The sequence below is a fragment of the Triplophysa dalaica genome, chromosome 4 (assembly GCF_015846415.1).
Source record: "Triplophysa dalaica isolate WHDGS20190420 chromosome 4, ASM1584641v1, whole genome shotgun sequence".
Taxonomy (NCBI): Eukaryota; Metazoa; Chordata; class Actinopteri; order Cypriniformes; family Nemacheilidae; genus Triplophysa; species Triplophysa dalaica.
This window is the reverse complement of record NC_079545.1, coordinates 10,711,733-10,728,886: the sequence shown is the minus strand read 5'-3', so window position 1 is coordinate 10,728,886 and position 17,154 is coordinate 10,711,733. Positions and strand designations below refer to the sequence as shown.

The 17,154-nt window shown below is 39.3% G+C and overlaps 1 protein-coding gene across 1 annotated transcript; it reads right to left on the bottom strand.

Moving 5' to 3' along the window:
- Nucleotides 1-1,634: 1,634 nt before the first annotated feature.
- si:ch211-225b11.4 (thyroid adenoma-associated protein homolog) lies at nucleotides 1,635-17,087 on the bottom strand. The gene is made up of 31 exons (XM_056746929.1): nucleotides 16,899-17,087; nucleotides 16,280-16,460; nucleotides 16,108-16,194; nucleotides 16,010-16,037; nucleotides 15,751-15,899; nucleotides 15,431-15,553; nucleotides 15,197-15,317; nucleotides 14,832-14,974; nucleotides 14,646-14,730; nucleotides 14,415-14,542; nucleotides 13,961-14,158; nucleotides 13,110-13,827; nucleotides 12,791-12,943; nucleotides 12,471-12,580; nucleotides 12,241-12,401; nucleotides 11,743-11,876; nucleotides 11,167-11,325; nucleotides 10,928-11,085; nucleotides 10,720-10,845; nucleotides 10,516-10,620; nucleotides 9,240-9,440; nucleotides 9,010-9,160; nucleotides 8,697-8,934; nucleotides 7,804-8,043; nucleotides 7,385-7,583; nucleotides 7,110-7,298; nucleotides 5,269-5,516; nucleotides 4,491-4,661; nucleotides 3,081-3,347; nucleotides 2,625-2,827; nucleotides 1,635-2,432 (listed from the first exon to the last, which is right to left on the bottom strand). The coding sequence occupies exons 1-31, from the start codon at nucleotides 17,027-17,029 to the stop codon at nucleotides 2,155-2,157; spliced, it is 5,583 nt and encodes a 1,860-aa protein (XP_056602907.1). The 5' UTR covers nucleotides 17,030-17,087; the 3' UTR covers nucleotides 1,635-2,154.
- Between the last annotated feature and the right edge of the window lie 67 nt (nucleotides 17,088-17,154).

The window sequence follows — 17,154 nt, the reverse complement described above, 5'->3', positions numbered from 1 at the left end:
CGGTGTTCATCAGAAAAACCTTTGTACAGATTTGGAACAACTCGAGGGTGAGTGAATGATGACATATTTTTATATTTGGGTGAACTATCTGTGTACATGTCATCTATTATGTTGTTGCAGGTTTCACACCCAGTTATGTTGTTCAATTTTCTGTTACAAAAAAGTAGAATGACCAGTCTGACTACTTTTTTTTCTTCTTTTTTTAAGAAATCACTCAAACTCAAATACAAATTCTAGCAATATTTACATTTAGACATTTTTTAAACATGAAGATAATAATGTAAGCGCTGCTTTTGAATCCCTTTTATGAAAGAAAATAGGCACTGAACCTATAAGTGACTAATTTTCTACCTTACATCTTTGTGCTCCACAAGAAAGAAAGCCATACAAATTTTAAATAACATGAGGGTAAAAATTATAACATAGTGTTACTGTATGTAGGCTATTCCTACAACCATTTTGATAAACAATATCCGTAAGTAATCTTATCTAAACCAATATGATAAAGAGATGTCCTTTATTACATAAGACAATAATGAAGAAAAACAGGTCTTTAAAACATCAGCAGATTAATCAGACAGTGTCAAATCTTCTGTCGACACTTGTTCTCCCCTGGAGGTAAAAAAGAAGTAAAAAATAGATTTGGCAACATACGAGTAGAAACAATCAGGACAAGCAGGTTGCTCCATTCAGCACAAAAACGCTTCCATACAGATGTCTCCTATTAAACACTCATGCACAATCAGAAATAGTAATTTTAAACCTCTTGAAAGATTTAAATCGTTTCATTTACAACTTTTTAACATTTAAAAGTCTCACATCTCTCACAACATTAAAATAAATACTTAAAATCCATCTCTTCTGTGAATACTTGACAGACAAATGAAAAAAAAAAAACACACTAACCCTCTCTTTCTCTCAACAGGTAGTGGTCTAGCTTTTGTTGAAACAGTAACTTTGTATTGGCACCTATTATATTATTGCTCCTGTTGGACATATCGCTTATTGCTCCCTAAACTCTTTGTAAGTTGCTTTGGATAAAAGCGTCTGCTAAATGGCTAAATGACTAAATGTAAAATAATTTTGTGTACCGAAGGTCCATTTACATGTTATATAAGCACGAAGGATTTTCATGTTTGCTGTGAACTCAGACCATCTGCTGCGCTCACGGCTACTGGGATACGCAGCTGTGTCCTAACCGATACACCGGGGTGTTGCACGGCAACGGAGCACACATCCAAGGCATGAATCATCACTAGCCCGACGCTGAGGACAGAAAATGGACACTTGACTTGGGAGAGAAACCTCTAATGTAGCATAAAACCAAAAGTATTCCCCTGCTGTTATAACAAGCTGATTCTACAGTTGCCGCAAAAGCCATTACATCACTGTTTGATGCATTTACCACTGCAGTGGAAACATGAGAAGAAGAGGCTTGTGTAAAAAGACGAGGAGACGGATAAGAAGAGAGGAGTTAAGGAATAAGGAAGAAAGAAAATGTGAAGGATTATGTGAAAGTTTCTGTTAAATATGCCAACTCTGGGCCAATGGTTTGTGCTCTTGTACAAAAGCAACAAGCATTTAGAGCACGTTAATCAAAACAACCCGATCAAAAAAGGACAGATTGCCATATGTCGTTTTGGATCTAAAAACAGTTGAAATAGTGTTTATTAAACACACAAGCATCAATTGCACTTGAGGTCACTTGGTTTAAAACAGACAAGCATACAAACAGACATGAAATGACACTGTGAAATGTTCTGCATGGATTATTTTGGCTAAAAATAAATGTTCCAGTCTCACCGCCCAGGGCGCAGCCTGACACCACAAACATATGGACATGAACATGCTTGCACATATGCAAACATGTTCACGGAGCGTCTGCGCTGCAGCCGTCTGGTTTGTCTCCGTCTACAGTCTGTTGTATTTCAGAAATCACCATCCATTCACAACCAATGAAAGTCTTCCACCCCTTCAGATTTACACACACTGCATTTTAAAAGCTGCTGTCTAAGAGAATGATCTGGATTGGACAATTTATATTGACTTGACGAATAGCAAAGATTCTTCTGCCTATCTTCAGTATTGCATAATGATTTTCAATTCAGTTGTTCTCCATTAAAGCATCTTCTTCAGATCAATAAAGATTTTCTGTTAACTGTTCTTAAAGAAGCCTTGCTCTTTTAAAGACTGTTGAGTTAAATTTAGTGCGTCAACGAAGGCTTGAGAAAATAAGACCCCCTTGTGTACAAACCGTTCATTAATGTCCTGAATGTCTGTAGATAAGCTCATAGGGTCAAGCAAAGGTCGTATGTTATCACACTCCTTGAGCAGCTGGAGCAGAACAATTGCCTTGGTGAACAGGCCAGAAAGAGCGGCATGGAAACGTGGCTCTGTCAGCAAACTCAGCCAATCAGGATTCAGTACATCACCTAGACAACAAACGAAAAACATGGCAACATTTCTATTTATTTCTTATGAAGATAATTACACAGTCTTTATAATTGTAACTATGAAAACCTTTATTCAGTTGCTGTTGCGTATTAAAAAGCAAAGTGATGTCTATTAAAGGTTTTAAACAAAGAAAAATGATCAATAAATGTGCTAGGTTACATGGTACATACCTAATTGAAATTTCAAACAAATCGAGAGATTCTCTCTGACAGCGGACACATTGTTTCGAGCCCAGAGCTCAAGGTCCTCTGCAAGAGTGGAGGATTCTGGGTAACGTTTAGCCAAACGTAATAGATAGGGGAGCAGAGACTCTGACATCACAGATGGCTCTGCATACACGTTGGCTTCATCTCGCTCATACAGGCTGCGGCACCTGACCACCAGACACCATCATTTAACAAGTAAAGAAACTAATCTACATCCCTGACACTAAATAAAAATACACATTCTATAAAACACACATATAAGTAGAAATAATGACAGACAGTACATGCAAGCGTCTACTTTGTTAAATCAAAAACATGTACTTAAGTAACATATATAAATAAAATTTTACATAATTCCGGTATTTTACGAAGGTAAATAAATGGACCTATGGAATCATCAAGTGTTTTGTATTAACCTACACTGTCTCTTTAACCTCCTGTAGTATGACATTCAGGTCGCAGTCAGGTAGGTGGCACACCAATGCATCCAAAGCACCCCTGGTATCCCAGAATTCATCCAAGAGCAGGTTCAGCAGGGAGATCAGAGCCTGGTTCACCTGCATGTAGAAACATCTTTGTGGCGGATCAGGCTGTCGTGAAGAGAAGAGCAGGGAGGCAAACATGGCTGCCTTTGGTCTAACCTCTAGACTCTCATCTTGAAGCAAATAGATGCCTGTGCTGATCAACCTACACAATATGCAAACATAAGAACAAACCTATGTTTTAGCCCACGTTTTGGTCAATGACTGGCAATGTCTGATGCACACAGCTTGATATTTCTCTAGTTAAAAGTATAATATTCTCTTATATTCCCCCAAAATATTCTTTATCATTACCTTTACAGGTAGTTATCCACATATAATAAAATGTAAAGGGGTACAATTTTCTATAGAAAGATTCTTCATGAAAGTCCAAGTGAAATGAAAATTACAATGCCTATTTTTTTATGAAATGTTGCAGCGTTTTTTGTTAATACTTTTTCAAAAGGGGTCATTCTCTTTTAAAAATGATTGTGCCCTTATAATCCTTAGTTTAAATCTAAAAAAAGCACTTCCTTCCTGTAATGACTATCCATCTTAGATGACATATGTTAGATGGCTTGTGTGGAGCACCTGTTTACTCCTCCCCTTCAACTGTCAGTCCGCTGCCAGTTCCATTTCAAAATGCGACAGCTTTTTATACATCCAATCAAATTGCAGAGTCCCCTTTGACAGCCACGCCTACTATTTTTCTCATTCAAAATTCCATTTCACTCGGAAATGCAACAACATATGGAAGTAAAAACGATCGCAACTTCCGGTTCAAGGGGACTTTAATGTCCAAGCATGTAGTATAAATATAAAGATGCGTAGGCTTCATGGTTTCTCTATTTTAGCAAAACACGCAGTAGTATAGAAATGGCAGAACCCAATTTTTTAATACTAAGAAAAGACATTTGTTGATGCAAGTATATTTGAAGAGTTTGGTTCCAAAATGAGATAATATTTAAAAAAATCATGTATTTTTATTATGCATTCAAATTAATATCAATCAAACTGTAGTTTTGATGTAAGCCATAATAAAAATACAGCTAAGTAACACACTAACCTAATCAAAAACATGATGAAATCTCATTTTGGAACCAAACTCTTCATATATATATTTTAAAGATCCTCTTCTGTCCTTCCAAACAAAATGATTACATTACTGCGTTCCTGTGCAAAAAAAATTCTTCTATTATTGTGCCATCATTTATTTCATAAACGTTTCCAATATAATGCATGCAAAAACAAACAAACTGTGGTTTTAATATGAAATTGTATGGCTCTCATATAATTTGCATTACAGTACCTGATACTGATCTCTTTAAATACAGGTCTTCCCTTCAGACTTCTGGTCACAACGGAGACAGCGAATAGACATAGAGACCGAGCACAGGCTGATCTGAGGGCCTCAGGAGCTTCAGGGCATCTGTGCTTTTCTAATAATTTACACAAGCGCTCGAGCAAACTCAAGTCTATGCTGAAAAAGAGAGAGAGGGAGTATGAGAGCGCTCATAAATCCATAGGCTAGCTGTAAAGTCTCTTTGAAAAGGCTGTCCCAGAAACATTGGTACACAAAGTACTGAAATACAAAGAAAGGCATTCACATTTACTTACATAGTGTGAGGCACAGGACAAGGATAATATGTTAATTTAACCTTTCGAGACATATTATAAAAAAAGAAACAAATTGTGGGAACAGTTTTATCAATCTGGACTGGATAAGATTAAAAAACATGGGCTTTACATATCAGAATGGAGCCAGACGTGAATCTAAGTTTGTGGGGGACTGTGGTGGTTTCCTCCCTTCCTGAAACATACCCCTTTCATAATGACTCTAAGATCATTTCATAGTGTCAATATTTAAAAATATGATTAGTTGTTTTTCCACAACCTTTCAAACCCCCACATAATTGAAATGGGGACTAGAAATGTTTAAGTAAACTGTAGCACAAAGTTTTTGTTTCTTCAGAATAACAAGCACAGATGAAGTGCGTACAAAAAGCATTACAAGAAATACATTTCTATGATGTATTTTCAATTTTGTATGTACTTAGGGAACTACATATATTTACATAAAAGTTCACCTCTGGTAGAGGAGCAGACTCACTGCACAAAGAGCCACTGAGATGAACCCAGGACCCCCTCGACCCATCTCCAGATCATCAAACAGATCCTCCACACAGTCCTGCAGACACGCCTCATCAAATCCTGGCGAAGAGGGATGAGACGGACCAAGACTGTGTTCTTCTGAGCTTATAACCTCCACTAATGCTGTCAAGAATGCTCCTCTGTACTCAACATCCTGGTGCAACAGCGCCTCCTTCAGGTTGGCCTGCAGGTGATGGTATTGTTATTCGAGGAACTCTTGCTCTGGTTGTATAATAAATCTGAAAGCACACTTTACAGATATCAAAACTAAAATCTAATGTATTGAATTGTCTTATTACCTATGGAGCTATTTATGACATTATAGCATGATTTATCTGTTATTTTTTGTTAAGGAGCTGTAAAAGTGAGTTTGGTCTTGGAGGCTTTTAGGTAAAAAATCCAAATGCCATATTAATGCATGTCAGATTGTTATATATATTTCAATTTAATTTGCATACAGCTTTTTATAGTGCATACTGGTCCAAAGATTTGCATAAAAAATGTTTTCTAATCTGAAAGAAACATTGGACCAGGCTCAACTGGAGGGGCGTCCTCTTCGAGCTGGCACCGGCAGATTTAGCCTAGACTTTTGGAGCCTTGCAAACAAAAGGGAGCTGCACTTGTATACTCGCTAACTAGATGGAAAGTAGCTGCCCGGGAAGCTTGCCAAGATGGCCAATGAGTGACTGAATTGCATTAAAGGGACCGGTTTGGTGCAGAACTGACCTGCAAACACAATAAGAGCTGGGCGGACCAAACCCAACCTGTTCTTACAGATTACTGAACACAATGACTGACACACCCCATTTATGTAATCTACAGTCGGATATGGAAAAACACATTAAACAGATATCTAGTGCTTTCATTTTTTGCATTTGTATGTGGTTAGATAACAAGACTGAAAGATTTTTCCAGTATAAGATAAAAATTAAACTTTAGGTAGAGGAGTTCTTACGATTTTTTTCTCATAAAGGGATTTTTTTAACACACAAAATGATGTTTTAAAGGCGCAGTTTTTGATTTACAGCAGCCACTAGCGTTGTATTATAAATTTGCAGCGAATTGCTCAGTCCAAACACGACGGTGGCCACCATAGTACAAAAATATGTCGTTCTCATGTTAACGCATGGAAGAGATCATACAGGTATTAGAAAGAGTGATGTCTTATTTATTATATAAAATAAAAGGTCTGTGGAATTTAAGAATAAAAGAAGGATAAAAGTCAGGCAGGAGCTAGGACCTCTGCTAATATTATAAACTTTCCAGAAGAGACACGTTAGGACCTGCGGTACTAAGGATACTCATAGATATCTATATCCAGGGATGCACATTAGTGGTGCGCATGGGCACCCAAAATAAAAAAGAAGTATGTTTTGACCGCTCATTTGCGTACTGACATGGTTGAATGCATTTAATGCACAAGTACAATCACAATCACTGCAGGGGAAAGAAGGAGGAAACATGCGAGTAGCAATAGACTAGTTTGTCCGTTTACGGCTGCTGTACAAAACATGGCGGCGAATTCAATGAAAGTAGGCCCACTCTGTGTGTAGAAATAAACAGCTTATTCTAAAGTATTAGAAACATAACGATTCATTACGTAAGGTCTTTCTACACCTCTGAAGAAATAGTTGTGTTTATTATATTGCATTTCTGTCAATAGATTCTCCTAAAAACCCGTATGGGTCTTTTGATATGTTTTTATTATATCTTGGTTTAACATCGAGGGCATTTTGACTCATTTTAAGGAAGTGCATTAGTAGATGTACAAACCCACCTGCAGCGCTCTCAGCATAACCTGTTGTAAAACGGTCCCTCTCCAGCCACACCCCTCTGCTGCCCTCTTGACCAATGAGAGCCTCACAACAGTACTGCCGGAGGACAGATTCTGCCACACCTGACACGCCCACTCAGGATCCTCACATAGGAAGTTCACTGCACTTTGTTGAAATGACGCAAAGCCAACCTACAAACAACAGATATGTCAGCATATACACTCGAGCAAACCTCCAGATTAACGGACAACATGATCTACAGCACATGAACCCACACCTCTAGTATGTTTGGAGTCCTGTGAATCTCCTGTAGCAGCACAGATGACAGGTGGGTCAGGAAAGCACCAGAGCAATGGCCTCTCAACAGCTCCACAACATCCACATACGCCAGACGCACCAGCAGGCATCGTTGACTTGACGATGCCAACCACAGTCTAGACTCCAACCTTTCCACGACCTCACTGAGAGATGACTGTCTGTTTGATTACAATCATAATAATCATTGCATTTGACTTGCCTATGATATCTATTTTAAGTTTAAGGGAAACATTTTGTTTCATGCATTTGCTGTTTATTTTTTTTAATACATGCTTTCCCTGGCATTGTTATCATTTTGCTCTGTTACAAAAGTGTTACTATTAAGTTCATAGTGACTATTCCTTTATTAGATATACTTCTCCTCCTAATCACTCTTACATGTTAGTTTTCAGTGCTCTTGTCAGAACTGTTTTTATCTGTAGGAGTTGTCCATGTAGTCTGTTGTGTCCGCAGGAAACATCCGGTGATTCCGGGAGCTTTTCCACCAACTCCAGGACAGTCGCCAGACATTGGGATGGGGGTATCATGGCAACAAGAGCCCTGGATGACATCACTCGCACGCCATAGACTGGGCTGGCCGCTAGCAGGAATAACGGAGGAAGGAATTCTGACAGAGCACTGAGAAAAACCCAAAGAGACCGAATGAATAAGACAACTGACGGTGTTTACAAGATTCTGGGCAATAGATGACTTATTATAATCTGATTGGGATGGCGGGTGTGTTTTTATTTCTAGTAAACACCCTCCAAAAACAACAAAATCTGAAAAAATATAACAAGATAGAATGAGATTTCAAATTTCATGTGTTTGAACTATTAAAATACAACATTAACATCTTTATTAACTAACTGTATTCAATTTATTTTTTAGGAAAAATAAACAAATTTGTTACATATATCTATTTTTGCAGTTTGTGAACTTTGCATGGATTCTAGAAAAACTATACTAAAATACATGATGTAAATCATTGCTCACACTTCGTGAATCTAATGTATAACACAGAGTGTCACATAAGAGATGTTACTACTAGCTGACAGGTGTCAATTAAGAAAGGTGTGAACTTTGTGAAATCACAAGACAGTCTCCATGATAGGTCTAGACTCGATCATGAGCAAATAAAAATGCCTAAAAAGATGATTTCTTCCAGTCAAACATATTGCATGTTCAAATATGCAGTCATATTTTTGAAGGGCAGTTTTAAGTGAGGGTGTGTGAAATACACATCTATGCATTTTGCACATCCAAATCAATGTGCATTCATGCCATCGTACCGTGTCTGTTCCTCTGCACCCGGCTGTAGTTTGGCGAGCAGAGTGAGCACAGGGTAGAGGGAAGGGTGCAGGAGAACTGTAGAGTCCAGCAGGTCCTTTGCTGCGCTCTCTAGCGCCTCCTGGAGGAAGGGCTGTAGGGCAGGGTAAAGATGAAAAAAGGAAGGGGAAGACATGCCGGAATGTGTGGACCCTTCTTCACCGGCCGGCTGCTGACCCAACATTCTGGTGCAGAGAGAACCTGTGAGAGGTCAAAGGTCAAGATTTGCAAAGGAAAATTGTGAGACTTGTATGGGTGAGTGAACAAAAATCATACTGTAAAGCTGAAGGGCTGCATTTCTCATGGCCCAGCATGGTGAGCTTAGGAGCATAAGGGACAGAATGGTCACCGCAGGGGTGTGTTGCAGAACAGCCACGGCCAGGGTTGAACCTTTGACCAGTGCCTGTAGGATGTGACCGGCACACACCTGAAAGAGAAAAGATGAGGGAGGCTTTGAGCGATCCAGCAAAATTGTTGGATGAGGTTAATGGGTAGATTTACTGCACCTGCGGTAAGTCAAGAGTTTGGTCCCAGTCCTGGGGCAGTGGTTCTCTGGCTATGTCCAAGAGTGTATTAATAGTGTGGACCAATAGGGGGCGAGATTTGCTGGAGTCCTCAGCAGCCAAGACGCCTAAAATAAGCATGGGCAGTCCGGCAGCACGGCGTGTCACTGATGTACTACGGGGCGATTGGAGAACAAAGAGACCCTGGAAGGAGAGGGGGAGGGAGCAAACCTTGATTTAATATGAATCAACTTAACTTTAAGGTATAGTGCATGAAATAAGCAGCATTTAGTGTCGAGGTTGCGAGGTGGCGAATTGCAACCAACGGCTTACTCCAAATCAAAGATCTTAAGCAGAGGTGCACATACGTTTTTCTGTCAGGTTCTCAAGAGAGCACCTGGAGATTCGGTTTGGTGCTCACAATGCACATAGTGTGACAAATTATATTTACCTATTAAAAAAATTAACTTTTATAGAACACTAAGCAAAATACTACAGTGTGATTAAAACTATGTTTATATTATTATAAATTGAACTTAAAATACAATGACCAATTCATTCAACACCAATTTTGAAACCTAAAACGACAACTTTTTAGATTTTTTGACAGGTTGCTGAGAAGTTTGCGAGCAATTTGCGAGCGCACATGGAAACTTGCTAGGATCTAGGATCGAGTATAACATTGATAAACACTGGCTGCATGCAAGTGTAAAACATTTTGTCCTTTTAGAAAGTTTAAGAGAAGCAGCGTCTATTTCGACGTGCAGCGCAGAGCAGTGCAAATCCAGACATTCACAGAGGCTGCGCGTGCCGCGTGTTTCTCTAGTTATAAATACTCCGGTTTGTCATCATTTAGACCCATGGTCCGTTTAACACCCGGAACAAACCACATACATTTCAGCAGCATTTAGTTTAAACGTAAATTTTATCCAGTAATACATTTAGGCCGTCTAAAACAGTGATTGTACTTGTGCATTAAATGCATTCAACCATGTCAGTACGCAAATGAGCGGTCTTCACTTATTTACAGAGCAAATTTTTTATTTTGGGTACGCATGCACACCTGCGCACCACTTGTATGCATCACTGATCATAAGAATTTGTATATAAAACTGAAAGTTTGAAATATCTTTTAGAATCTCACTAACACCCTATTTCTGTTTTTATTATCTATATCTATTCTAATTTTTATATCACCATTTCTATTATAACCCGACTTAGAAGTTGTAATTCTCCAAATAGTAAACTCTGATTTATATGGGGGTTAACAACATCCCACCTGTTGTAATATAAGGGCTGGGATCTCTCTAACTTCAGGATTAGAGCTGCTCAGGAGAGTCCTGCAGAACTTAGTGAAGCCGATACAGCAGCCCTCTACTGCCCCCTTGTGAAAGGTGAGAGAAAAGAGACAAGTAGACTTATAAAGGATCACTTTAGACTGTACCACCCCATAGAAAGAACAATACCAGTTTTGAGTGCTAACCCAGTGTCTACATTTCAGGATGATGTCTTTGAACAGTTTAGAAGCCATTGTAAATTCTTCAACAGTCAGCCGCCACGGCAATGACTGGATTCTTTCCACCAGGAGCCCCAGAAAAATTCCTATTTCCTGTTCAAAGAGAAGACAGACATAGCACGAGATCATCATCAGAGATGTGAAACAGCTTAGACAAATCATCCAGTAGCTGTACCTTTAAAGAGACCCAGCAGCAGGTCAGCACCAGACTATGTTCCTCAGAAAGCAAGACGTTCTCATCAGAGTCTTCATCAAGTCTCGCCCCCTCAACGCCATTTTGACCAATCAGAGAACTGATCGCATTTCCCATGTCACAGAACGATGGAGGAACCTCTGTGATAAAGACAAGGGTCTTATTATGATAAAATGTGTTCAGGCACAATTGACTTCATCATCCCTGCGGTTTTAGAATACCTTTCTCCTCGGTGTCCTGGTCTCCATACAGGACACCCAGTAGCAGTAAACTGATCTTCTCTAGCAAACACAAAATGTCAACTGCGACACTGTGGTTTAGTGACTCCCCCAGGACTCCTGGTACTTCCATCAAACCCTTCTGGAGAGCACTTACAATGCCTGAGGAGCAACAGTAAAAAACATATTTAAATGGATAGTTCACCCCAAAATCTGTCATTGTATATTCTCTATTCATTTTAAAACACAGCTGTATATAACTCTTTCCTTTGTGGAACAAATGCGATTTATTTTTTAAATGTCTCAGTCGGGTGAGGGGGTTGAGTGGGCTTGCATTCTTGTTTGGTAACCAACGCTCTTCAATATATATTTTTGCCTTTTGCAGGCGAAATAAAGTCCTACAGATTTGGAATGACAAGAGGTTGGTTAAATGATGAAAGAATTTATATTTTTTGGTGATGACTATTTAAATTTTTCATATACTTTTGAAAGCTTTGCTTTTGTAATAGAATCTGTTCTTAGAAACAAATATCAGTAAAACCTTAAATGTCTGATTACTAAATAAAATTTTGCTCATACCATGAATAGGTGTTGTGCGAGCAGCTTGCAGCATGTCACTCTTGGCGGTGAGGAAATGATGCTCCAGTTTATTCAAAAGAAATCGGATCAGCCTGATGGACTGCTTCTCTCCCTGTTCAGAAACCCCATCCGCCCTGCAGTCCAGACAGACACACACACACACACACACAAATTTGGCAATATTCAGAGCAACGATCAGAGAACATTGGATGCATCCTGAAATCTGGCCCTATTTTGAAGAATCAAAAATCGCTAATTCACCGCCCTGTGTAATTACGTTGTAATTTATATAATAAGCATTATTCACAAGATGATTTTTGTAAACAAAAGTACAGTAGCATGGTCTTAATCTGAAGAATTTTACAGATTTCACTTCGAAATAAGTGTAGAAAATAAAAAGAAACAAGGCAACAGATTTCATCTGGGCTGCTGAAAACACATACAGTATATTAATCGGGTGATGTGAATTTATTAACAAAATATTCTGATGTTGCTTACTTCTGCAGCAGTAGTTTGAACATCATAGCACCCATCTGGGCCTCTGGGACCCGCGGGCTCTGGAGGAGTCGCTCCGCCCGGCTGAACAGCACAGCAGTGATGTCATCAGGTAGAGAGGGGGGGAAATAACGAAGCAGCAGCTCTGCAGACAGCTCGCGGATCTGATGGGACAAACACATTTCATAATCCAAAAGTGATGTTCACACATCGAAATGTTCTTAAAGACTGACCTCATTGGTTGAATCCTCTAAACAGCCAATCAAGACCAGCATGTTTGACTTGGAGAAGAAATTCCACTTCCCTCTTTCTTTTGCCCAGTTTATCAGAGTAGACATATTAGCTGAAAAAAGTATTGATCTAACGTCACATTATTGCTTTAATGATTTAATGCCTCTCGTCTTTCATAACCTTTACTTTTTCTATACAGAGTTAATGTCAAGTCAACTGTGGTAACTATGGAGGAACTTACGGATAAAGTGGGCAGAAAATGCCTAGTAAATACTGTGCATTTGACAAAGCAGCCAGAAAATATGCAAATAAATTGTTTTACCAGGTGGTTGTCCCTTTTTCCTATCCGGACTCCAGGTGTCAGTACATGTGTCCAGCACAGCGGACAACAGAAGCAAAACCGTCTTCTTCCTCTGATAGCTGCAGTCAGGAGTCAAATAGACCAATGTCAGCTGAGCTAACCAGCCAACAAAATCTAAAAAAATATGAAAATCAAATAAGCCTCTTTTCTTTAGAATTTTAATCTTTAACTCTTTCTCTGTGCAATTTCTTTCTTTTCTATAGTGGTCTGACACAGAAAGACTTGATAACATGTCAAATAGAAAATCAAAGCACATCAACGTAAGTTTCAAATTCCTTACCGATTCCTTGCTTAAGCTCTGCCTCCTCTTCCTTGCGAAGTCCCGTTTTACGTTTATGACCTTTGATGCTCGCCATACAGCTCTCTCGTATTCTCACTAGGAATTTCCTCAGCGCCGCTTGAAGATGCTGGCGGAACGGCGATGATTCGCTGTTGAGATTCAGCGGTATAAAGTCTCTCAGAGCAGAGTACTCCACTTGCGATGGGGCTTCTTTAGTCTTCGGGCTGCAGCACAGAAGATTCAGGGCTGCCAGGCGGACGCTGTCATCCAGAGAGGAGAGGGCAAGACGGAGGGTCTTCAGGGCATCTGTACCGTTCATACCCCAGAGAGAATGTCCACTAATGGATCGTTGGGCGCTCATGATACAAGCCCATGTGTGAAGGTGACCGGGAGCAGTGGGATCCAGAGCTAACAGAAGAGTGTTGAAAGCACCTGGATAGGTGCGTAATGTTAAAGGCAGAAGGTGGCAAGAGGCATTATTTTGAAGAAGAGTCACTTCCGAAATCAAAGCCTCCAGAATTTTCGGTTGCCATCGGTGAGCCCACTGGTTGGCTAGGTCTTGATCGGTGGGCGGGGCTTCCTGGGACGCATTAATAACAAGCTCACGTTTTTGTTCCTGGAGGAGGCATTTGTAGACTTCAGAGGCACATGGAGAGAGGAGGTTGGAAGAGAGGCATTTTAGGATGTGAGAGGGAAGGGCAGGATACAGTTTCAAAACCTGTTAGGAGGTTAAATGACATTTTATGCTACAATTTATTTTTCTATTTAGTTACATTTGAGCAAAATAGTATTATTATAATCCAAATACATAATGGGACAAGTGTATCTGATGACCTCAGATGTCCTCTTACCTTGTCCGTGCCCGTGTATGGCAGAATTGCACAGAGTGGTGAATACTTGGCTTTTGACTGCCAGGGCAGCTCTGCTATCCTGTGCAGTAACTCATCATAAAGTCTTTTCTCAGTATTCCCAAAATGTTGACAATCTTTTTCATAGATCTCCATAAAGAGACAGAAAGCACTGTGTGCCAATTCTGCAAGGCCATCCAACTATGAACAAAATGAATGGAAAAAAATCTACCCTTAGGTCTTTATTGGTTAAATAAATGGTTAAATGGTTAATGATTGATCGAATGAATTACTGGTTGCTTGCTTAAGTTGTGACCCTTAAAACCAAACTTGGAATCTTGTGGCTTTTAGTTAATATCTTTATACTGTTGCCCTTCTAAGGGTTGCCAAAATAAACATTTATAAAAATCCGTATTAAAAAACATAAGAATTATTCTGTCTAATATACAAGGCTTACCGGACTCTCTGCATTGCTCCAGATGATTTGTGTTAGTTGCAGTTGAAGGTCGGAATCCAAAGGAGCACCAGTAATGTCCCAAATTTCTCTGAGGCACTCTTTAACCCTTTTCAGCCACATGGTAAATACTGCAGGACATGCATAAATACAAGCGGTAATGAATCTGTCACCGCCCAAAAATGCTAAAATTTGTGATCTGTAGCATTATGCATGACGACAGAGAGCTTGTACCTTGAAAAACATAGTAATGACAGTCAAGTTTTTCTTCACACAGAGCAGAGATGACAGGAAATAAGCCGTCCAAAAGAAAACATGTCTGAGTGGAACAGAAGAGGCAGGGCAATATGGAATCGATCAATTTTATATTGCACTTAAGCCAATAATTAATAAAAGTAATCTATCTGTGTGTTCACTTACTCCTCGGTTGCCATGGCGACTGACAAGAACATCCTTTCTGCAGCAAGTTAAAAGTCCCCTGGATATGGCAAGCCTGTCCACCCCGTCCTGGTTTTTGGGGCGACAAACCACCTGTAGCTCACCTACTGTCAATCTCCATGGTTCTGGATATCACAAATTTACATCTTATAAGAAAAATACAACTTACTTAAAAAAACAGTATTTACTTAAATGTTACAATATAGGTTTACAAAAATATTTACCAAATATTGCAGACACGCTACATTACACAGTTTTTATCCTTATCAGCATTGCTATTTCAATTTCTTATTTGCAATTTCAAAACCTTGTACAGCTAAAACACTATACAAAATACCGTAGTTTACCTCTGTTGGTGATCTGCAGTAGACACCATGCAGCTGATTGAGCAGCCTGAGCATCCGTCACTGCAGTAATCACCATAGCAACCGCAGTGCCTGACAACAACCGCGTGTCTCTGCTGGAAATCTGGCGAAACGATTGAAAGACACAATCAGCTGATATTGCACAAGACATGAAACATTACAGCCAATCCAACATCTAGATTTTCCAAAAATATAGATGTGGCCACAAGCACCAACCTCTCCTAAGATGACGTTCATCAGGAATTCCAAAATATCTCTCACAATCATATTTACAGCATCTTTACTGCAGACAAGTGGTGCCACCTGGCCAGGGAGTAGCTGGAACACCTGCAAACACAGCTGAGAGAAGAGCAACAATGAAAGTGACCTATTTGTCAGATATGGTGACCCGAAATGTGACCTCTGCAGAACCTTCAGATCACGAGTCCGACTCTCTAACCATTAGGCCACGACTGCCCTTAACAGGTGAAATGATCATTCAAAACAATACATGACAACTGTTTAATGCCGTTACACTTTAAAACTAGATTTTTTACCTTGACAGTCTGGTAACACAGCAGCCCATTTTGGGCCGCATCATCTGACAGAACAACAGGAATCATTTTAGCAACTTGACTAAGCAGGGTCTTGCATTCTTCCTTCAAGACCTCTCGTCCAACACTTCTGTCCTCCATGAACATACAAGCTGATATGTGAAAAAGAGCACGATTTATAATACAACATGTATTCCTAAAACAAATTTAATTAAATAACAGCAGCACATTATTGTACAAACGCGTAGCTGTTAATACTCACCTATCTGAAGGTCTTGCAATGATAACACCTGCAAAACAAATCATTAAGTCAAAACCAAAACTTAGCCAAATAAAAGGACATACTGGAGACGCTCGTACCTGTTCTTGGTGCAATAAGTTTTGAAGACATCGTTGAACCTCCTCAAAGACAACGGACCGGTTTATTTCGACCAAGACTTGCACCATCTATAATAAAAAGTTAAAAACACATCATGTCTTTAAGGGAAATAAAAACAACATATAACTTGGTTAACCAATGGTTAAAAAGGACCTTGTCTAATTTGTGGGACATGGATGAAGTTGTGACTGCTTCAATCTGCAAAGCCAACAGCAGCTGAACAAGTTGATGAAGAGCAGCAATCGGTAAAGAAAGAAGTTCTTCTTTTGGGATCATCAGCAGGATCTGTAATGCCTCCTCCAGTGACCGCTCCTTGCTCCGTTTCCCTGTACACCTGTCAGCAAACATTTCAAAAATCATGTTTTTCTTTATTGTGCATTCCAATGACATATACACACACACATATATATATATATATATATATATAGCAGCCTAAATATATCTGCCCAAGTCTACGCTTAGGAAAATTAAGCATTATTTTAATAACGCACAAGTATATCAACCATGTTTTTGATTAACCATTTGTGTTAAGTTTTAATAAAAAATCATGGTTAAACTACGGTTACAATGAGTCAATGGTAAATTTGTGCTTACTATGGTTTTATAATGCCATTGTTAAGCTGTGGTTAATGTAAACTCATGGTTACTATCCGTACTAAATATTACAGTAGTGAAAATGTTTTGATCTAAACACAAATACTACAGCGTTTATCATTAATCACTTGTAATTAAATGTCATCAATGTTAACTATATCCATTCACACCCTTTTACCTGACATTTTGTGTGAGTTTAAGCAAGAAACTCTTCAGCGTGTCTTTCACATCAGAGGAAACATCATCATCCAAAGTGAAATCATTAAGAATCGCTTCAACCTTCCCATCTTTAAAGCTCATAACTGTCATCGTTGCATTAACAGCAGACTTAAGTTTTTACACAAATACACGTGAGAGCTCATTTCTGTTTTTTATTCTACAGCAATACGGTGTGTAATGAACATAAATCGACAGCTCGTGCGCCCTCTAGTGGT

Excerpts from the sequence above, each read along its gene's own strand:
- si:ch211-225b11.4 (XM_056746929.1), bottom strand. The coding sequence starts at position 17,029 with ATGACAGTTATGAGCTTTAAAGATGGGAAGGTTGAAGCGATTCTTAAT. Across the intron at positions 7,584-7,803 it reads AGAGCACTGAAAACTAACAT|ACAGTCATCTCTCAGTGAGG; the intron begins GTAAGAGTGATT and ends GTAATCAAACAG. Across the intron at positions 4,662-5,268 it reads AGTCTGCTCCTCTACCAGAG|CATAGACTTGAGTTTGCTCG; the intron begins GTGAACTTTTAT and ends TCTCTTTTTCAG.